This window comes from Oncorhynchus masou, chromosome 21 (genome assembly GCF_036934945.1).
Source record: "Oncorhynchus masou masou isolate Uvic2021 chromosome 21, UVic_Omas_1.1, whole genome shotgun sequence".
NCBI lineage: Eukaryota > Metazoa > Chordata > Actinopteri > Salmoniformes > Salmonidae > Oncorhynchus > Oncorhynchus masou.
This window is the reverse complement of record NC_088232.1, coordinates 32,943,366-32,965,935: the sequence shown is the minus strand read 5'-3', so window position 1 is coordinate 32,965,935 and position 22,570 is coordinate 32,943,366. Positions and strand designations below refer to the sequence as shown.

General features: G+C 45.4%; 1 protein-coding gene across 1 annotated transcript in view; it reads left to right on the top strand.

Moving 5' to 3' along the window:
• The window catches only part of LOC135508178 (kinesin-like protein KIF26A), a 139,475-nt gene extending 117,203 nt beyond the window's left edge, over positions 1 to 22,272 (top strand). The window contains exons 6-16 of the mRNA XM_064928199.1: positions 3,043 to 3,252; positions 6,393 to 6,486; positions 7,028 to 7,290; positions 8,202 to 8,385; positions 10,786 to 10,945; positions 11,455 to 11,617; positions 12,682 to 15,958; positions 16,892 to 17,085; positions 19,356 to 19,379; positions 19,711 to 19,861; positions 20,034 to 22,272. Coding sequence (XP_064784271.1) covers positions 3,043 to 3,252; positions 6,393 to 6,486; positions 7,028 to 7,290; positions 8,202 to 8,385; positions 10,786 to 10,945; positions 11,455 to 11,617; positions 12,682 to 15,958; positions 16,892 to 17,085; positions 19,356 to 19,379; positions 19,711 to 19,861; positions 20,034 to 20,218 — 4,905 coding nt within the window. The 3' untranslated portion in view covers positions 20,219 to 22,272. The remainder of the gene's footprint in view (positions 1 to 3,042; positions 3,253 to 6,392; positions 6,487 to 7,027; positions 7,291 to 8,201; positions 8,386 to 10,785; positions 10,946 to 11,454; positions 11,618 to 12,681; positions 15,959 to 16,891; positions 17,086 to 19,355; positions 19,380 to 19,710; positions 19,862 to 20,033) is intronic.
• The last annotated feature ends 298 nt before the right edge of the window (positions 22,273 to 22,570 follow it).

The following is a 22,570-nucleotide window of genomic DNA, read 5'->3' as shown; positions in this document are numbered from 1 at the left end:
GACCAACTCTTCTTTGGACTGGCTGGTTCTAGAGGTCCCGTGGTTCTAGAAGTCCTGCGGGTGTCCACTGATCTGGAGGGAAATGATTTCGTTTTATGCACCCAGCTCATGGAATAGGCTTCAGGCCACCTTGAAATTAGACTCGTTGGTCTCCATTGGACAGTTTAGATGGAGTTTAAGGGAGGTGATATGTGAGATTTGTTTGTTCTGATTATTCTTGTTGTATGTATTATATTGATATTATTTATTGTATGTTCATGTTCACAGGGCTCCCTTGCAAATGAGAGCCTGGTCTCAATGGTGACCCACCCTGTTTAAATAAAAGTTAAATACAATTCCTGCTAGCTGCGTTCCATAAACCTCTTGATGAAATCGAGCAGGATGGCGATGATTGGTCTGTCAATAGCGTTAGTGCTGTATAAACACACCCTTCCTCTAGGGTTTATTGGGTATTGTTTGCTGGGCTGATATCCTGTATTTACATAGCAGAAGAAGTCCCCTAACAAGATTAGGTCCCACCTGGTTGGGAAGTTGTTGCTTACTCTGCCAAATTTCCCCACCATTGAGAAATTGTTCCATATTGTGAATCTCACTTCATAAAACACCAGCATTATTAACAAGCTTCCTCTCCCTAAACCTTTTACTGAGCTAGACATGATGTATGTGACAACCACAGGGTTGTGTTGAAAAGGAAAATCAGCTTGTATACAGCATTGTTCTGAGTTTAAAACCTCAGGTTACCTCTTCATTAACTCGGCTGTTATGGGAAACTCAATCTCTGTCATTGTGTCTCAGACAGTACTGCAGTTTGGAGTCACCTGGTTCAGACAACCAAGAGTTCACTGCTGTGAAACAATGCATGTTTGTGGAACCACAGCCAACACGATTTGAGTTGCCAACATTCTTTTGTCTACGGTACACAATTCATCCCAGCTCCTTTCCCCCTGTTCTACAGTATGCATTTTCTGTGGTCAAGAATTGACTGAAACACTGAGAGGCATAGGTGATGTTTTGGTTTGTATTTATTTAAGACACACATGTCCATCCATGTGTAGTTGATGTCATTGCTGACCCAGGGCGATGTGTCAAGTGGAGGGTTTGGACATGAGGAGGGGTGGCTGCTGGGGTAAAATCCCAGCTAATGGATTTCTTAGTGGGATCAAGACATAGGAGAACAGGGCCATTAGCAGAGGGGCCCGAGGTGTTAAAATGCAGCAGAGGCTCCAGATGATCCTCACCGGCCACTGGTATCACATCTCTGCCAATGTAAATATAGAAGCTCTAGACATTAGCTATTGCTCCCCGGCCCGGTTGGTGGGCCGGCCAGGCTCAGCAGTCATATATGGAAACCTGTTTAAATGTAATTTGCTTAACATATGTACACGTCAGTCATGGTAACAGCCCCCCATGGAGCACAAAGAGAGTTTGCACTCAGCTGCCGGAAAGCAAGAGAGGAATTCCCTTTGCGGCAGAATGGGATCGCCACCACACATTGTTCCTTAACGCCAGAGCCAGGATTTGTGGCAATATTTATAAACAAGCCAGGGGAAGAATGGGCCTTTTGTGTGTGCACGGATGGCACAGGAGAGACACACAGAGGATGAAAGGACCAGCCCTGTGTCAGTTTTGCTGCCTTTGCAGAAAGGGGAGGTGGGGGAACAGTTGGAGTTGTAATCGGCTGTCTTATATCGCACAGCCTCTCACTGGCATCATAGTCGTTTTTTGTGTGATGTTTTAAAAAATATTTTTATTGTACTAGATTTAATTTGTTATCAATGCATGGTTGTTAAAGCTCGAGCTGTTTGTAACCATGGAGGAGGAGGGGAAGCGTGCCGATGCACTGGTTTAGTGGATTGACTACCACTATGCTAAACCCTACACACACTGAGCTGTCAGGGAGAGGAGAAACACCATTATCCATTCCTCTTCCTGACAACACAGATGTTTATGTCTCCTGTCTGTCATCCTACAAGATAGTCAAGGCTGAGTTTTAACAATCAAATGTTGACAGAATGAATGAGGATGTTTTTCTTACCAGAAGAACCATCCACTCCTACCTGTTCTTTATAAATGGTGTTGCAGTTGTCATTGAATAAAAAAGATATGATTGTGTTTGAGGAGGCTTGGCAGGAAGAATGACAGATGAAAACACACACACACACAGTTTGCATATAACATGGTGTGCATGCAGATGAACCCTTCTCCACTTTCTCCAGTTCAGGAAGTACCATCAGCCACAGCTGGCAGACTGGCTCTGCAAGTCATGGCCATAACATAGTTATAACATTAGACTAGAGGAGACATGTCATGGCCATAACGTAGTTACAACATTAGTAAATCAACACGTTAAACATGACCAGTGACATATACCATCCTGTTTACCATATTGTGTTAGGATCATGGTGTACCGTGACAACGGAAATGACACAGAATCTAGGGACTAAGTATAGACAATACAGATCTCAGAGTTGTCCTGAGAGAGTGACGTAGAGAGATAGAGAGGGAGAGAAAAAGCGGGACCATATGTTCCCATGTTCTAGAGCTGCAGTCAGAGTTGCTCTTGGTCCAGAGAGCAGCCTGCTGATTGGATAATCCCTCAGCATGGTGGGCGGCTCAGAGTCACAGTCATTAAGGGCCCATATTACATTCACTGTTATGATTTACAATATTATCCTTACATTGACACCATTAGGACCATGTGTTGACCCACGAGTGGCAGCTTAACTTGCAATGGTGATCCATTTGTCAGGGGTAACCTTTGTCTCCATGGTAACAGGCACTGTCATGTCCATCATCGTTGACTTGATGGAAATTATGTTTATCCAGATTCAGCGTTGCCATGTGATTTCAAGATGTCCATTTTCTCCCCATTACAAATTCATGCTATGTCCCCTGTAGCTCTATGTGTGTATCATGTTAGATATTTTATGTGCCCGCTTCATCTGTGTTTAATTAATGTGTTTTTTCACCATATGTTTGCTTAAATGTATGTTCTTTGCTCTCTGTCCCTCTATTCTCCTCTCCTCTCTCTTCGTGTTGAAGGTAAAAGTGATGATGCGTATCTGCCCATCCCTGGAGGCTCCTGATTCGTCAGAGTCCATGTCCTTCCTGAAGGTGGACCCCAGGAAGAAGCAGCTAACCCTTTACGACCCCTCGGTCAACGACCGCGCCAACTCAGGGCACAGGAGAGCCACCGTGGCCGTCCCAAAGATCTTCGCCTTCGACGCAGTGTTTACCCAGGATGCCTCTCAAGTAAAGACCAAGCAATTGAGGAGTCTGTGTGTGTGTGTGTGTGTGTGTGTGTGTGTGTGTGTGTGTGTGTGTGTGTGTGTGTGTGTGTGTGTGTGTGTGTGTGTGTGTGTGTGTGTGTGTGTGTGTAGGTGGGCACTCTTTCAAGGGTAGGAGGATATCTTCATGCTGGCTGGGTGCGGTCCGGGGGCTTAGTAGGAAAATGCCAATCTTTGGTTGGGGGCATTCTTCCCATTATGGGCCTCAACAGCTGGCCATTTTAAGTCTGGGGAATTCATTTAATTCGGTCCACTTATATCTAACCTCTCCTTTCATAGTCCAGTTATATCCAACCTCTCTTCTCCCAGTCCATGCCCAAATTAAGATCAAAATGGAAGGGCCAGACATTGAGGACATGTAACATCCAGACAAAAATGTTCCATAGAGGTCTGTTTAGAAACGTTTCTCAACAAAACCATTGAGATTTCCATTGATCACTCAGTGTCTTCTGAACTGATTGTTGAAGAGATGAGATCTAGCAGTGAGGTAACATGCTGTTAGTACCTACTAAAAAGGGAACATGAACCATCGACTCAAGCTTTGTGTTGCTCCCCATAGAGCGTACAATCTTTAGGTTTGAGAAGCTGAACCATTAGGGATCTCATCAAGCATGGGTAGAGTCAGTAGCTACAGGGTCTACAGCATGGATCAGTGTCTCCACAGTGGGGGTAAGGTTCAGAGCTTCCCCCATCAGATACATCTCCTCCGCAGTAAACCAGCTGATATGAGCTGATAGCCCTGCTCCTGCACCAGTAAGGCAGACTGAGACGAGGCTGCCAGATTGTGCCGCTGGGACCACACTGCTGGCGGCTAACAGTAACAGAAAGCTGTTCTGCAGTAAGAGGCCTCGTTATCTGTGTTATGTATGGGAGGAGATCTCTGTCTGCAGTAGAAGCCTTGCCCCGGTGGAGCCATGGTGGTGAAACAGATTGTAAAGATGAGCCACACTTTGCAGCATTTGTTCCTTTGGATGACGCCCTCTGAATCTGTGATCAGAGCCTGTCTTCCTGATGCTCCTCCTGTGTTTGATAGCTCAAATAATGGTTTTATAGAAATAATTGGGAATTCTCAAATAGAAAATACTTTGTACGTGTATGTGTTTGTCAATGACTTGATATTCCTATTATGTGGGAATGTACACAATTCTAAAAGGGGAATGGCAGCTATACGCTCTTTTACCACTCCATCTCTCTCTCAATTCAATTCAATTCAAGGGCTTTATTGGCATGGGAAACATGTGTTAACATTGCCAAAGCAAGTGAGGTAGATAATATATAAAGTGAATATATAAAGTGAAATAAACAATAAAAATTAACAGTAAACATTACACATACAGAAGTTTCAAAACAATAAAGACATTACAAATGTCATATTATATATATATATATATATACAGTGTTTTAACAATGTACAAATGGTTAAAGGACACAAGATAAAATAAATAAGCATAAATATGGGTTGTATTTAGAATGGTGTGTGTTCTTCACTGGTTGCCCTTTTCTCATAGCAACAGGTCACAAATCTTGCTGCTGTGATGGCACACTGTGGAATTTCACCCAGTAGATATGGGAGTTTGTCAAAATTCTTTGTGGATCTGTGTAATCTGAGGGAAATATGTCTCTCTAATATGGTCATACATTGGGCAGGAGGTTAGGAAGTGCAGCTCAGTTTCCACCTCATTTTGTGGGCAGTGAGCACATAGCCTGTCTTCTCTTGAGAGCCATGTCTGCCTACGGTGGCTTTTCTCTGTACATAGTCAAAGCTTTCCTTAATTTTGGGTCAGTCACAGTTGTCAGGTATTCTGCCGCTGTGTACTCTCTGTGTAGGGCCAAATAGCATTCTAGTTTGCTCTGTTTTTTTGTTAATTCCTTCCAATGTGTCAAGTAATTATCTTTTTGTTTTCTCATTATTTGGTTGGGTCTAATTGTGCTGCTGTCCTGGGGCTCTGTAGGGTGTTTGTGTTTGTGAACAGAGCACCAGGACCAGCTTGCTTAGGGGACTCTTCTCCAGGTTCATCTCTCTGTAGGTGATGGCTTTGTTATGGAAGGTTTGGGAATCGCTTCCTTTTAGGTGGTTATAGAATTTAACGGCTATTTTCTGGATTTTGATCATTAGTGGGTATCGGCCTAATTCTGCTCTGCATGCATTATTTGGTGTTCTACGTTGTACACGGAGGATATTTTTGCAGAATTCTGCGTGCAGAGTCTCAATTTGGTGTTTGTCCCATTTTGTGAAGTCTTGGTTGGTGAGCGGACCCCAGACCTCACAACCATAAAGAGCAATGGGCTCTATGACTGATTCAAGTATTTTTAGCCAAATCCTAATTGTTATGTTGAAATTTATGTTCCTTTTGATGGCATAGAATGCCCTTCTTGCCTTGTCTCTCAGATCGTTCACAGCTTTGTGGAAGTTACCTGTGGCGCTGATGTTTAGGCCAAGGTATGTATAGTTTTTTGTGTGCTCTAGGGCAACAGTGTCTAGATGGAATTTGTATTTGTGGTCCTGGTGACTGGACCTTTTTTGGAACAAATCAAAATCAAATCAAATTTATTCATATAGCCCTTCGTACATCAGCTGATATCTCAAAGTGCTGTACAGAAACCCAGCCTAAAACCCCAAACAGCAAGCAATGCAGGTGTAGAAGAACACCATTATTTTGGTCTTACTGAAATTTACTGTCAGGGCCCAGGTCTGACAGAATCTGTGCATAAGATCTAGGTGCTGCTGTAGGCCCTCCTTGGTTGGTGACAGAAGCACCAGATCATCAGCAAACAGCAGACATTTGACTTCGGATTCTAGTAGGGTGAGGCCGGGTGCTGCAGACTTTTCTAGTGCCCGCGCCAATTCGTTGATATATATGTTGAAGAGGGTGGGGCTTAAGCTGCATCCCTGTCTCACCCCACGACCCTGTGTGAAGAAATGTGTGTGTTTTTTGCCAATTTTAACCGCACACTTGTTATTTGTGTACATGGATTTTATAATGTCGTATGTTTTACCCCCAACACCACTTTCCATCAGTTTGTATAGCAGACCCTCATGCCAAATTGAGTCAAAGGCTTTTTTGAAATCTCTCTCTCTCTCTCTTTCTCCCTTTCTCCTTGCAGGCAGAGGTGTGTTCAGGGACAGTGTCTGAGGTCATCCAGTCTGTGGTGAACGGTGCGGACGGTTGCATCTTCTGCTTCGGGCATGTCAAGCTTGGTAAGCAAGCCCCGCTACTCAACTGAAATCTGGCAAAAGGACACTGTTCGACAAAGAAAAGTCTCCTTTTATCGGTTTGATGCCCACATTCACAAATGGATTAGTGGTGCAGTGGAGTGGTCTGAGGAGAAAATAAGACAGTGGGGAGGGGCTAGTGGGAGATGGTGGGGGCTGGAGGGAGGGAGACTTCTATATAGAGGCTGCAGGGAACAGTCTTGAATTAAAACCACTGTAATTGACCTGGACTCTTCACCCAGTCTGGGAGAAAAGTCTAATTGAGTCACCCTTTTCTTCTCCACTGTGCTCATCCTCCAGGGAATGCTCCTTGAATCACCCCCTTCGTAAGTTCTTAGAGATACAGTAGATTCCCAATCAACAGGTGTAATGCATTTTCCTCTCGTCTACACAGTATTACATTATTACTAGTGTTTCTTAGTTTTTCGAAGGGAAATTAGCAGCATGTTGCCAACAGCACAGGACTTGTATATTAATATCTCCATCCCGCTTCCCCGCCGTTTCTCACCCTCTCCTCCGTCTTCAGGCAAGACATTCACTATGATTGGCAAAGACGGCTCCACCCAGAACCTCGGCATCGTGCCCTGCGCCATCTCCTGGCTCTTCACGCTCATCAACGAGCGTAAGGAGAAGACGGGCACGCGCTTCTCTGTCCGTGTGTCTGCCGTGGAGATCTGTGGGAAGGACGAGGCGCTGAAGGACCTTCTGTCTGAGGTGTCCACGGGAAGCGTTCAGGACGGTCAGTCCCCAGGGGTCTACCTGCGTGAGGACCCTATTTGTGGCACTCAGGTGAGGGAAAAAGGTGGCCAGATGCGTGTCTGTTTTCCACCCTTTCTTTGTTCTCACTCTCTATTTCTCTCACTCTCTCTCTCTCTCTCTCTCTCTCTGTCTTGTATATTTTAGTGTCTGTGTATTGCTCTGATTCTCACTACTACCTACCTCTGTCTACCCAAAAGATGATCTGTTTCATATCTCAGGTCTTTCCTCTGTGTACTCTGAGCCCATATTTCCCTGTCTTACTTATCTCAATAATCCCTGCGCTATATTCTCACCAAAGCCATCCACAATATCGCTGTCTTTCTTCATACCTTTATATTGACTCCCCTGTCAGCATGCTTGAGCATCTATTACTCCTGCATTAGCTCTGACCCTCTGGATAGCAATGGGACTAATTGGGGGGTGGGGGGGATTTGAAGGCACTGACAGGTGTTGCCGTCAGATGTTGTTTTTTTGGGCTCTGTGTGGACCAGAGCCCCTCCCTCTGTGTGGACCAGAGCCCCTCCCTCTGTGTGGACCGTGATCTCAAAGGCTGCCTGGAGTCCTGTGAAGCTTCTCAAGGCTTCTCCTCCAACCACGTGGTGTGGGTCCCCTACTAGACACCCCCCACCCCTTTCCTCCCATTCCCCACTCCCCCTCTCCATACTCCACCACCACAACATCCGTGTGGAGGGAAGTGCCCCTGCCTCCTGCTCCTCCATTACCTTCCATAATCCCCCTCCCTCTGTGTGCATACCTGTTTCTTTAATTGCCCCCAAGACCCAATCTAATGGGTAAGAAATGTGTGCCTAGGTCCAATTACCTGGCTATCCTCTCTCTCTCTCCTCTTTCTCTTTCCTTCCTCCAACTCTTTTTCGAACCCCATACTCTCTCCTTATCTTTATTTTACTTACCCTTCCCTCGTCTCTCTCTTCCCCCCTCAGCTCCAGAACCAGAGTGAGCTCCGCGCCCCCACGGCAGAGAAGGCAGCCTTCTTCCTGGACGCGGCCATCGCAGCACGCAGCACCAGCAGGCCCGACTCAGATGAGGAAGAGAGACGCAACTCTCACATGCTGTTCACACTGCATATCTACCAGTACCGCATGGAGAAGAGCGGCAAGGGAGGCAGTGAGTACAACTGCTACTACTTCTACAGGTAGTCTAGCAGTTAAGAGTGTTAGACCAGTAACCGAAAGGTTGCTGGTTCGATTCCCCAAGCCGGCAAGATGGAAAAATCTGCCGCTCTGTTCTTGAGCAAGACAGTTAACCCCCAACAACAACCCTGGGCACCGATGATGTCAATTAAGGCAGCTTCATGCATCTCTATGATTCAGAGGGTTTGGGTTAAATGCGGAAGACACATTTCAATTGAATGCATTCAGTTGCTCAACTGACTAGGTATCCCTTTTGCTACCACTACTATCATTCTACACTAAGCATATCTATCATTACTACATGATTTGAGGCGCTCTCTGATCTCCAGAGTCACTCTGTGTGTTTTTGATAGTGATGGTGTCGTATTTTCATTCATCATTCTACTATACTATTTATCATTCGATTCAACAAATGCTCTGGCCTTTTCGATTCATCCTCCAGAGATGAATGCACTGAACCATATTGCTACACATGAACAGAACATTTGTTTTCGCTGGCTGATTATGGACTTAATCGAGTAAAATAAATTACCAAGAATTGAATGATGAGGACTTCCCTCTGTGTGGACCAGAGCCCCTCCCGCCTTAATGATAGTGTTACTTAGCAGATGTAATTCCCCCCATCAGTTCTGCTGCTGAGAAGAGTAGTACTATAGATACCTGTGCTGTCAGAGATTACCATCATAGCCATAGGAGACTGTACTGCACTGGGCTAGATGGTAGATAAAGCCGCAATAAATCTGAATGGATAACAATCCTCCAGCCTCTCATTTGGAGTGTTTATGGATGGGTGAAAAAAAATAGACTTGCTTGCATTCATGGGTTACGCTTAGCGGAACAAGAGCGTGGATTTGAAGCACACAGTTTCTAAGTCCTGCTGACAAGAGTTTAATGGTTCGCCGCTGCCGCCTAGTCCCTCGGGAGGCTGAAAAGATTTGTCATGGGACTCCGGATCCTCAAAAAGTTTGACAGCTGCAACATTGAGAGCATCTTGACTGGCTGCACCACTGCTTGGTATGGCAACTGCACCGCCCTCGATCGCAAAGCGCTACACAGGGTGATGCGGACAGCCCAGTACATCATTGGGGCCGAGCTCCCTGCCATCCAAGACCTCTATATCAGGTCAGAGGAAGGCCCGAAAAATGGCCAAAGCCTCCAGCCACCCAAGCCAAAGACTGTTCAGTCTGCCAAACAGTACTGGACCAACAAGCTCCGAAACAGCACTACCCACAAGACAGCTAAATATCTTGCACACACTCACACTACACTGACACAGAAACTACATACACACATTTTTTTTAACCTTTATTTAAATAGGCAAGACAGTTAAGAACAAATTCTTATTTTCAATGACAGCCTAAGAACACTGGGTTAACTGCCTGTTCAGAGGCAGAACAACAGATTTTTACAACATCAGCTTGGGGATTCGATCTTGCAACCTTTCAGCTACCAGTCCAACATTCTAACCATTAGGCTACCTGCCACCTCATACCAAAAGAGAGAGAGACACACACACACACACACACACACACACACACACACACACACACACACACACACACACACACACACACACACACACACACACACACACACACACACACACACACACACACACACACACACACACACACACACACACACACACACACACACACAGTTACACTCCTCATATGCTGTTGCTACTCTGTTCTTTATTTTACTCTTATTATTATTATTATTATTATCTATCCGGATGCCCAGTCACTTTGCCTTCATGTACATATCTACCTCAAATACCTCATACCCCTGCACATTTATCTGGTACTGGTACTCCCTGTATATAGCTTCATTCTTGTGTAAAGTCTCGTAAGCAAGCATTTCACAGTTAAGTCTACACTTGCTATATTTGATTTAATTAAATTTTCATCTGAAATAAAATATAAGTGACCTAAATTACAATGTGCTGACCCTCTGCTGAAAAAGATTTTGAGAAATTCTGCTCCCCTTCTGTCTAAACTGAATCAATGTATACTTTTACTTTCATAGCAGAGCCCACCAAACTAGTCATCCTCTCCAATGACTATTTAGGTACCAAATACAGTGATTGTCCTCCTTTGTTTTGTATGTATGTGACAACAAGATACTTTTATGTGTCTGGAACGTTATTACCTGTCTGTTAAACTGAGACAATCTCAGCCCAGTTTTGAATCACTTCAGACCGAGAGGCTTACTCATGAATAAATCAGACTGCCATGTCTGGTCTGGTCTGGACTGTGCCACTCCTGCCTGTAAGGTGCAGCAGCAGCATGTGGGAAACCCTCAGAGGGAGTGTCTGACTGTGTCTGTGCTGAGATATAACCTCACCTGGCTCTTCCTCCTGTGTCATCTACAGTGTCGGGTGGACGGAGCAGGCTGCACCTCATAGACTTGGGGAGCTGTGAGAAGGTCCTCAGTAAGAGCCGAGACGGAGGGGGAGGCCTGTGTCTGTCTCTCACTGCACTGGGAAACGTTATCATGGCTTTAGCCAATGGAGCCAAGCACGTACCTTACAGGTAGGGGAACTAGTACTGAACTTTCTATCTGTACCTTGAATATGTAATATGCAAAGTAGTCGAGTCATGTAATGAAAATGTTCGAGACAAGTTTTTGCAAGTATATTTAACTTGACTATCAAGGCTGTGTTTATCTAGCGTGCTATATACTTAAAGAAATATCTCAGTCTTAGCTATGTGGTTTGCTACACTATGGAATCAGAAATGAGGTGAAGAGCGAGAACATTTCATTTGGGGAATGCAGTGCTGACAAAGTGTGAAATGGGGAAAGTGAGCTAAAACGGGAGGAAATATACTGTGAAAGGAGCGTTCAGCTTAGAACCCGAGATAACAGTCAAATAACCAGTTGTTCCAAATGTGATGTTTAAAAAATCTCTGGCAACCCAGACTAATATAAGGCGCAGAGAACCGTGGTTGAATGTAAACCAACACTGATATAAGGCACTGATACATCCTGCCGTTTCCTGAGCAGTGATGATGATGATTGTGTGTGAACGTATCATCTCTAGGGACAGCAAACTGACGATGCTGCTGAGAGAGTCGCTGGGGAACATTAACTGCAGAACTACAATGATCGCCCACATCTCGGACTCCCCTGCCAACTACACTGACTCCCTCACCACCATCCAGCTGGCCTCACGCATCCACCGCATGAGGAAGAAGAAGTCCAAGGTTTGTGTCTGGACTTGCAGAGCTTTCAGTATCATACATTGTTTACATTGATTAAGAGACATGGGTATGCTCCATTTGAAAAGTAGCATATTTCGATGTACATGGAACTGTTTCGATGAGGGAAAGCCATAGATTTGAGTATTTAGTGATCTCTAGAGTGTATTACAGTGACTTTATTAGCAGAAGTTGCACTGTTCACCATTTCATGTAGTAGCCTATTCGTAACTGAGATCTTGATAAAGCTATTCCCACTTTACTGTAAATTGGAGGCCATGGTATGAAATTAATCAGGGCCTCTCTTAATGCAAGGTTATTAATTCCATAATTCGGAGTTAGTTTTTCTTGCCTGCTCAACACATAATCATGTCATCAATAGGGCTGCATAACAGGGTTGGGCTCAATTTCAATTTAAGGCAGTCAATTCAGGAAGTAAACTGAAATTCCAATTCAATGATTGAAAAAAATCAGCATACATTTTTACTGACTTCTCAATTAACTGAAAAGCAGAAGCTTTTTATGTCAAAAGAAGAATTTGGGATTTTAAATTCAAATCACTTCCTGAATTGACTGCCTTCAATTAGAATTGATCCCAACGCTAATGCCTAAGGATGTGTGTAATGCATGCCCTCGGATTCGGGAAATATATACTCCAGATAATTAGGTGTAATGACAGCATGTATTTATTTTGCATCTGTCTTCGGTGTAATTATAATGCATTCTACGGACACTGATTAATATTATTGACATTAATTTCAGTGTGTCTATTGATGTTCACATGTAACCTTTAAATGTATTGACTGGCAATTTTAAAGTAATTTATATTTGCCTTACGATGTATTCCACCGGGAATTCATTATGCGATTGAATTAACTGTAAATCTACAGCAGGAAATGGGAAAATGGTGGAGAAAATTATATAGACTTTTTCAATAAGTCCTAAAGTAATAATGTTATGTCTTGAACATGTGAATTATGCAGAAAGTCTAAGTATGTAGCACATTCATGTGCTAAGCACATTTCCTATATACACTGTTTTGTAAGTCTCTGTATGTTTCTGTGTTGCAGTATGCATCCAGTTCCTCTGGAGGGGAGAGCTCCTGTGAGGAGGGGAGGATCCGTCGGCCACCTCACCTCAGACCATTCCACCCCCGGACGGTGGCCCTGGACCCTGACCTGCCCTCCCTGCTCAGCGACCCAGACTACTCCTCCAGCAGCGAACAGTCCTGTGACACCGTCATCTATGTGGGGCCGGGGGGCGCCGCCATCTCAGACCGGGAGCTAAGTGACAATGAGGGCCCCCCCACCTTCGTTCCCATCATCCCCTCCCTGAACAGGAAGCGATCTGGGAGGGAGGGTCCCATGGACAGGGATCACTTCTTCAAGTGCAACACGTTTGCTGAGCTGCAGGAGCGCCTGGAGTGTATCGACGGCAGCGAGGAGCCTACAGCGTTTGTTGGAGAGGGCAGGGGAAGTCAGGCCAGCCCCAAGGTGGACAGCAAAGCAAAGGAATGCCCTGGCTCTGTTTCCCCAAAGACTGTAACTAAAGCCTCCTCCTCCCAGGAGAACATATCACCTAAACTTGCTCCTAAATCTGTAGCCACTCCTCCATCCAGTAGTCCCCATATCAGCCCTTCTAAGTCTAAACTGGAACATTCCAGAGGGGTTTCACAGAGCATATGTAGAACAAGTGCTGATGGTGAGAAGGTAATGACATCAGAGAGCAGAGCAAGCCCAATCAAACAGGGTATGGCCATGGTGCCAGCCTCTGAGCCAGTAGTACGGGAGAAGGTTTACTTCAACAAGAAGCCCTTACCCAAACCTGCTCCCCCTCCCCCACAGCAGAGAGACTCACGCAGGGGCAACGGAGAGACAGAGGAGAGGTCCCCCACGAGAATGCCCCCCGTGGGAATGAGCCATCAGGTTGGCAAGCAGGGGGAGTCTGGGGACCCTTTCCTAGATAGGACCCAGACCAGGGGTACTGTAGAGGTGTGCCAGCTACGCTCCACCCTGAGAGAGAGGTGCCTAGACAGGGACATCCTCCGGGCTACGGTCACCCTGCAGCAGCCTGTGGAGTTGAACGGAGAGGATGAGCTGGTGTTCACTGTGGTGGAGGAGCTTTCCATCGGCAGCATCATAGACAGCGGGCGGCCCTCTAGCATCATCAGCTTCAACAGCGACTGCTCCCTGCAGGCCCTTGCCTCCGGCTCCCGGCCAGTCAGCATCATCAGCAGCATCAACGACGAGTTTGACGCCTACACATCTGCTGTGGGGGGTGCAGAGGTCAACATTGAGGTGCTCACCCCCTTACAGGATGACTCATTTGTGTGTGTGGGCAGCAGGGGCTCGTCCATCAGCTCCTGGCTCAGCGAGGTCAGCGTCTGTACTCTGGAGAGTAAAAGGGTACACTCTGCAGACGTTTTCCTCCCACAGACGAAGCACATCGGCCCAGACGGCACCTTCTACCTGGATTCCCTGGGTATGTTCCACTGTGAATCATCCCGAAGGGATGCCAAGAACTCCCTGAACGACAGTGGCTTTAGCTTTTCTGATCTGGACAGTGACAGCACAGCATCTAGCAAACTGTCCCTGACAAAGTGCCCTATGTCTCCCGAGTCAACCAAAGGATCCCTCAGATTCCCATCCAAAACAGCTAAAGTTAACTCTCTCAGCTCCTCCTCCCAAACCTCCCAGGGCCCTTACATAGTCCAGTCCAGTCTTCCCAGGAAAGTGAAACCTACCTCATTAATAACCTATAGTAGTAGCAGCAGTTGTGAACCACAGAGACAGGAAGTCAAGCAGGAGGACCCCTGGCAGCGCATTGTCAACCACTCTGAACCTCAGCTCCCAGACTCCAGCGCCACCAGCAAGCTCCCCAGAACCCCAGTAAGTGGCATTCCCTGCCGCAAAGCTGGTGTTGTCAACAGCAATGGTGTATTTTGCCCACCCAAGGTGCAGGGTTCAACCTCAGCCCAGAGGGTGGTGGACGGCTGTGAGAAGTCCACCAGTAAGAAAGCGGAGCCCCCCAGCAAGATGCCTCAACTCAGACGAGGGGCCACCACCCTGGGCACTGTGCCTGTCATCCACGTCTCCCCAGAGACCAAGGCCACAACCCAGAACATCACCACTACAACCAACATTCTCAAGTTCTCTTCTCTGGGGAAGAATGGAAAGGCAGATGGGCAGCAAGCCAGCATGCTTCCCAAACCTGGTGGTACCTCACCTCCTCCACCTCCAGTGCGCAAGTCCAGTCTGGATCAGAAGAACAGGCCTCTGCTGCCCCAAAGTGCCTTAAAGTCTGCGTACGGTGAAGCAGGGAGGCCCAAACTTACCAGAGGGGCGGTGTCAGAGGATGAGCTAGAGATCCGCTGCAGATTAAACTCCAACAGCCTCAAAACCTCCAGCCTCAGGGGTGACTACACCCCGGCCAAAGCCACATCCAGTCTGAGGGCCAGAGGAGATGCTAGTCGGCAGCATTATGGCAGTCAGATGTCTCTGGAAAGGAGTGACAGCATGTCCATGGTGGGCTCCAAGCCCACTCTCAGTCGAGAAAACAGTGGAGCCAACCTGGGCTGCAGCAAGTCCAGCAGATCCATTCCCAGATTCGGTGTAGCAAACTCAACCAGCTCTCCCATTGCTACATCCCCAACTTCCCCCTGTTGTGCTACAGGTGCTCTAGGTAAACCTGGGCAGGTCAAAGGTAGTGTTAACCCCCGAGCGTTAGGAGCGGTCAATGGAAGTAAGGACCGTTCGTTGTCAGCGAGCAACTCTAAGGGCCTGAGCTCCTCCACAAAGTCCCTGGCAGCTCCAGCAACCAGGAACCCCAATGCCAACCTTCCCCCGACTGGCAAGACCTCCACCCCGCGAGCCACGGCAGCCGTCAGCAGCAAGCCTGGCCGGGGGACCATCATGGGCACCAAGCATGCTATGCGGGCAGCCAACAGCCGGGTCAGTGAGCTGGCGTCAGGCAGCACATCAGGCAAACACCTGAGGGGCTCAGGGGACTCTGACAGTGGTAATGACAGTGGGGTGAACCTGAGTGATGACAAGTCCCCCGTGGCCATGCTGCCCTCCCCCTACAGTAAGATCACAGCCCCCAGAAGGCCGCAGCGCTACAGCAGTGGCCATGGCAGTGACAATAGTAGTGTTCTGAGTGGAGAGCTGCCCCCAGCTATGGGCCGCACAGCCCTCTTCTACCACAGCGGGGGCAGTAGTGGTTATGAGAGCATGATCCGGGACAGCGAGGCCACAGGTAGCGCCTCCTCTGCACACGACTCAATGAGTGAGAGTGGAATGTCCTCCTCAGGCCGCCCCAGGACATCCAAATCCCCCAAGAAACGCAATGGTAATAGCTCTGAATCTGTATACATCATTATGCATGATCTATCTGATAATATCCTGAACAACAACATACTGTAGGTTTAGTCTGGGAATTAATTGAGGCATTAAAAAATGTGAAAGTTCCATAAAATCCTAAGCATTACTCAGGTCCTTTTACAAGTTGTCTTGTTTAAGCCCCGTCTTTGTTGTTATTTACAAGCAACTGTGTGGTGTCAAACAGTCCACTTGTTAAATAATGGAGAAGGTTGTTCATGGAGGTCATAAGCCCTAACTGTTTACAGCATGTCTATAAATACCCTGATTGCTGTGCAGATCAGCTTAGACAATCTCTTGTTAAGGGTTGTTAAGGGTCAAGGTTCACTGATGTTGACTTTAACTAGATGTGTCATGCTGAAAGCAGACTGAGTGGTGTTCCCATCTGAAATAAGAAATACATTTATACAGATCTACTGAATGAAGCAGTATGCCAGAGAAGTATAGCACAGAATATCCAAACAACATCAAGGACAAACTGTCACTTTCCCCAAACCCCCCAGGAAATCGTGTACCTCATCAATCTAACTTTTTAAAATGTGATTCTTATAGTTGGTTTTGTCACCTTTCTGATTCAGTAGAAATTAGATGACTTTGAACTCATTTGAACAGCAGCAGAAACTTCCACTTGTTACAGCTCTCTTAGATTTATGCAGTCAATCCTTTAAATTCATATTGTTTGGTAGGGATTTAAAATGGACAGTGGTGAAAGCCTTATACATATGCAATCAACAGCACGCTCAGGAGGCCTGTGTAAAGCCTGCTATCTCTTTACATCTCAGTCTCAGCTTCATACATATTTACTAATAGATAGAGCTGTACAGCTCGGCCCTGGCAGATATTACCATTGTATATTTCCAGCAGTAATTGAGGTGCCTGTCTGTCTGTGTCTGTGTCTCTCCAGGGCTACAGCGGAGGCGGCTCATCCCGGCCCCCCTGCCAGACACCTCGTCACTGGGGAAGAAGGCTGGCACAGCTGGCCAGTGGGTGGACCTCCCGCCCATGTCAGGACCACTGAAGGAACCCTTTGAGATCAAGGTGTACGAGATCGACGATGTGGAACGGCTCCAGAGGCGACGACAGGAGGACTTGATTGAAGTGAGTGAAGGGTCATGCTTACTGTCTGTAATACAAGCTCCCCATACTGTTACTCCACTTATTTTAGTCATTAGGTTTAAGTTCATCACTACATACAGTACATGCTGCTTAGCAATGTCAAGCTCAGCAGTAGTCTGCATGTGTCACATTGATCTCAGCAATATTCTGAATGTGCTACGTTGAAGTCAGGCATGCAGACCCAGCGCCAGGATAAAGTGACTAAGGGGACAGTGGAAATCGGTGAGGGGGCACAATTATTTGGGGTTCTTGCATTTTAATTATATTAAAGTCTAGTTATGTCACACAATACCATAATAAACATAAAAGTTAAAATACAGAGACCATAGAGTGCTTTTGACCAAGAAGTGACAAATTGTTGCACTCTATCAGCACCATGGACAGCACCCTACATGCTAAAGCGAGGCTTTTGAAAACCTATGCTGGTGTCTAAGGAAGTCAGTTTGCCATTTCATACCCTAGGTTTTTGCTGAAATGACACCACTGGCTATACCACCAAGATTTAGATTGTTCTTACCTTTTCAGAAGGGTTTGCAGCTGATTCTCTTTACTTCCTGAGTAATCGATCACTCCATTCTCCCCGAAATCTTCATGTATGATCCCCCTCAAATGACAGTTGGATTAGTTGAGCTTTCCTCAGGTGTAGCATGCTTCTCCTGTGCTGACTGAACATGTTTATGCTCAGTGGAAATGAATTCTCGCATGTAGCTGCGGATGCCCCGAAAGTCAATCCATGTGTCAGTCCAGTAAGCACGGTTGACATAGCGGAGAGAGGCCCAGAGAATCGTTGCAGGATATCAAGTGGGGTCCATATCGTCCTCATTGGAGCCAGAGCGGGCAATTTCAGTCTGCAAAAACTGGCGAGTGACAAACTCAGCTTCCACCAAATCTTATTTTTTTTGTTATTTTTAAATTTTTTTACTTAACCTTATAATTTAACCTTTCTAGCGCAGCTAGCGGAACCCCTCGACAACATTCCGCTGAAAAGGCAGAGTGCGAAATTCAAAACTATTTTTTAGAGATATGTAACTTTCACACATTAACAAGTCTGATACAGAAAATGAAAGATAAACATCTTGTTAATCTACCCATCGTGTCTGATTTCAAAAATGCTTTACAGCTAAAGCACAACATATGATTATGTTAGTTCAGAGCCAAGTCAAAAAAACACAGCCATTTTCTAGCCAAAGATAGGAGTCACAAAAAGCAGAAATATAGATCAAATTAATCACTAACCTTTGATGATCTTCATCAGATGACACTCATAGGACATCATGTTACACAATACATGTACAGATTTTGCATCAACCTGTCACTCAATAATTTTTTATATTTTCATATCGGGACATACAACTAAAACTGAGGGGTCACAAGTTTTAACTGAGAGTGTTAAACCTCCCTTTGCCCCCTGGTGGAGTCGGGCCCATAGGCATGACATCGTGGGAAGGTCTTAGCTCACTCTTTCTCAGGTTCTTATTAAAGAACAAGGTGAAAATATGCATCTGAGATGTTTGATCTTTATTCTGGCCAATGGTGAATCCCAAAGTCTTTATGTGTCTGTGTGACCAGGAATGTGAAGAGATCAGGAGGCAATTACTGTCTGGTGTTAATTGCTTTATATATGACTGATCGCTGGGGCTCACTGCTGGTGCTGATTGACAGAGGGGGATGGGGTGGTGGTGGTGGAAAGAGCAGTCCAGGAATGTGTGATGAATGTGCATCCCCCCCTACATCCCCACACCCTATCAGCCATCACCATGGCCCATCCCTGGCTGCCTGATGGCTCTTTATGGCTGGCTCCACTTGCCACGGGTCATTAACTGCTCCCACAAGTTAGAGGCAGCCAGACAGGAATTTGTTAAGAGATTTTAAATCAGCTGGATGGTGGTTTGATTTAGTTTCAATTAGGAAAAGATGATCTTCAATTTGTCTTTCCCAACCATCACTGGCTGAATGGCTGGTAATGAAGTGCTTTGCCTCGCACATCCCCCACTGTTCCCAGGCCAGTTTTGGAATACCATGCAATGTGTGCATCATGGCTGGTTTCTGTGCTTGTATTCTCAGATGTCTATTTGTGTGCACATGGCTTTTTCTGTCTACATACAGTATACAGGGTTTAGGATTCTGTATATTCATGCATGTTTGTGTGTTGTATTTGTTTGAGTTCTAACTGTGAGATCATTACTCTCTCTAGAGTACAAGCATATTTTTTACAATATGTATTTTATTTTCTTCTCTTTTCTCATCTTTAGCAGCCATTCCAGGATGTTGAGAAGGTATGTTGATTTTGCTGGATGGCTGAGGCTTGATTATACTTTAATGGGAGTTGGGGAATAGTTTGGAGTAAGGGTTAAGAGGGGAAGAACAGGAAGTAATTGGATTGTTCGAGTTGCATGCACATATCTCAAATTAGGTTTGTTCTATTGTGACAGGAAATGGTAATACACACGACTGTGTCTGTATATCCTGCAATTCTTCAGCAGCAACAACAATGCTAGTGAATGACTATTATTATTCTTTATTTCAAACAGTTCCTCAGTCACTCACTCTCTCTCTCTCTCTCTCTCTCTCTCTCTCTCTCTCTCTCTCTCTCTCTCTCTCTCTCAGGGCCTGCTGTACTTCAACAGTAAGCTGAAGGTTCTGGAGCGGCGGCAGCAGCAGATCAGGGAGCTGAAGGTCAAACATGAGGCACTTAAGGAAGAGCTAGAGGACACCAAGACCCTGCTGATGATGGACCCTTGCAAGTGGATAGGAGAGTGTGAGTGTCTGCTACATTATTCCACTAGGATTGGGGCATATTATTGATATTCTGTACAAAAATAGAAAGTTATCTTCCTATTGAAAGTTAACTTGATTCTGTCTTCCAGTTTTCAGTTGATTGTGTGTGACCAGGACTTTACTCCTCTGCTCTCCTGTCTCTTCTCTTCCAGTTGAGGTGGACCAGGATTTGGACAAGGAGTCCCAGGAGTACCTGCAGGCCCTGGGTCAGGTCACAGAGGAGCTGGAGTTCTGTGTCAACCTATGCAAGTCACGTGTCATGATGGTGACCTGCTTCGACATCAGTGTGGCATCACCGCCCAACACTCAAGAGGGACTGCGAGAAGTGGAAGTCTGACAATGAGCAAAAGAAGAGATGGAGAATCAAGGAAGTGAGAAAGGAAGAATTATGAAATGTAGCAGCCAGTTCATAGTTATTGCTGGAATGAAGTGACAAGAAAAACAAAAAAGACAAAAGATGAGACAAACGGGTTGGGTGTCTTTGCATGGAGACAGGAGATCTGAACCGACTTATCTGCAGTGCCTCGTTCTGGACATGTTCATGTTGGAATGGGAGTTAAGTGTGTGCACAGGCACAACAGTTTCTGTTTTCCAGCATGACGGGAGAGAGGCCATCACTTACCCAAGAGTCATTCAACGAGACCCGGAAGTGCCTTTTTCACTCGACTTATTTTGAGTCATTATTTTTTGTATGGTGCTAGTATCATAACCAGCATACCTAAGCAAACCCTGAACATATTCCTTTTAAGAAATAATTATTTTATATGCATTGTATAGTGTATTTATATGATTATGCTGTGTGTAAAATATAATTTCTAGGTAAAAAAAGAAGAAAAAAAAGAAGAGCAATAAGCTAATGTTATTGCGTTCCCAAACTTGGCCTTTTCTCATGTTTCAAACCAACCTCAGTCAGCATTTTGCCCATGTTCATCCAGCCTCTTGCGCCTTATGTTATCTTTCTGGTTCAGTAGTCTACCTTTTAAAACAGGTATGTGTTATCTTGTCAAGGACTCAATTTACTGTTATCACTCAGCCACTGCCAGCTGAAAGCTAGCAGGGTTGAGTAAATGTTTCTTCCCTCCAGTTGCCTTGATCACAAGGGGCCCCAGTGGAGGTGCTGAGAAGGGGGATGGTGGAGGTGTAGAAGAAGGGGAGAGGAAAGTATGTGGTATGTGGGGCGGAGATGTGTTTGCCCTTGTTTATTTAATTGGAGATGTGGCAACGGCAGAACACATCAATCAGAGGGGTCTACATACAGGACCTGCTCCCAACAGGCTGTGTGTACGCCATGATTCGTGGGTGTGACAGTTGGCTCTCCCCAGTGCTCTGTGCTAGGGGTGTCCAGAGTCAACCTGACAGACCTCTGTCACCCTCCCTGTACCCCCAGACCGATGGGGAAGCATGCTGAGTATTATTCCCAAGGCACAGAGGTGCTCGTCAGTGCGCCTATTTTATCCCTAGATGGGCCTCTACTGGGTTCTACTGACACAAACATAAGGGCATAGATGAGATGCCACAAGCAAGGGTCATTCTATGGCTATTTTGTGGTGTGCTCTTTTAAGTGGTGCCAAGCCTTGGTTCTATGCATTCCAACATTCTCACTTCCACTATAAGATAAACCTCCACAAAGCACTAAGATCAACAGCACAGACAGTTTGCAATGACTCAGAACCCTCTCTGAGTTATGCTTCAAAGCTACACATATTACACAGATAGCACTTCTCTCCAACCTTCTACTTTCTTTACTAATTTAACCAGATGTCTCAATCAAAGACTAGGATAGGCTCCAAGAGGACAGTGTCCTAAATAAAGGCCATGAGAAACCACAGTTTCCCTTGTTTACATGCAGTGAAGAAATTGCCGCCATCAGATTTAGACGTTGTTTGGCAAATACAATCAATCAACTAGCTGTATGTAGCTGCCAGAATGTTTGTGTTTTAATCACTTCTCTGAAAATGGTGTGGACAAAGAAGATGAACTGGTTTTGGTTATCTAGAGTAAGAAACTGGATTTGGTTGTATTTTGATGTGTTTGATTTATGTAACTAAAATATTCATTTGTTTTCTTTCCTCTTACAAAGATATACCCTCAGGCCCTTTCTGAAGATGCTGCATGAGATTTTTTATTAATTTGTAAGAATGATTTCTATTCCATTTTTACCATTTTGATTTTTGATAATATCTTTGGCTCTCGATCATGCTGGGTTAGTTTCATGACTATTAGCAAACTAAAACATTTTTTCAAGAAAGTTGATGTATGTCATATTTCATATCAAAACCCATATTTTCTAATGTCTTTGGTTTTGTAAAGGTTTTTCTGACCCTGTGTATAAATGTATGATATGGCAGCTCGTGTTGAGTTTCATCTGTGAATAAAGTGTTTCTTCTTATAGCTGACTTGGAATGATTTTTCCTTCATTGGTTCTTTTGAAATAAACCATTATGTTTGGCCTACATAATTCAAAACCACATGACTTATTGGTCATTGGTATCCTAGCCTCTGCCAAACAACTGGATGTTCCGGTTTTCAGGGGAAAAGAGAGCCTGTGACGCAACTTCTACTTTTGGACTTTAACAAGGCGACACCACAGATTTTCTAAACCCAGAGGCGCAACATCGCAAGACCAAGCAAACCAGGCTGGCGTTTGGAGTTAGAGAAGTCAGTGAGAGAAGTGAAACATCTTCCTTAG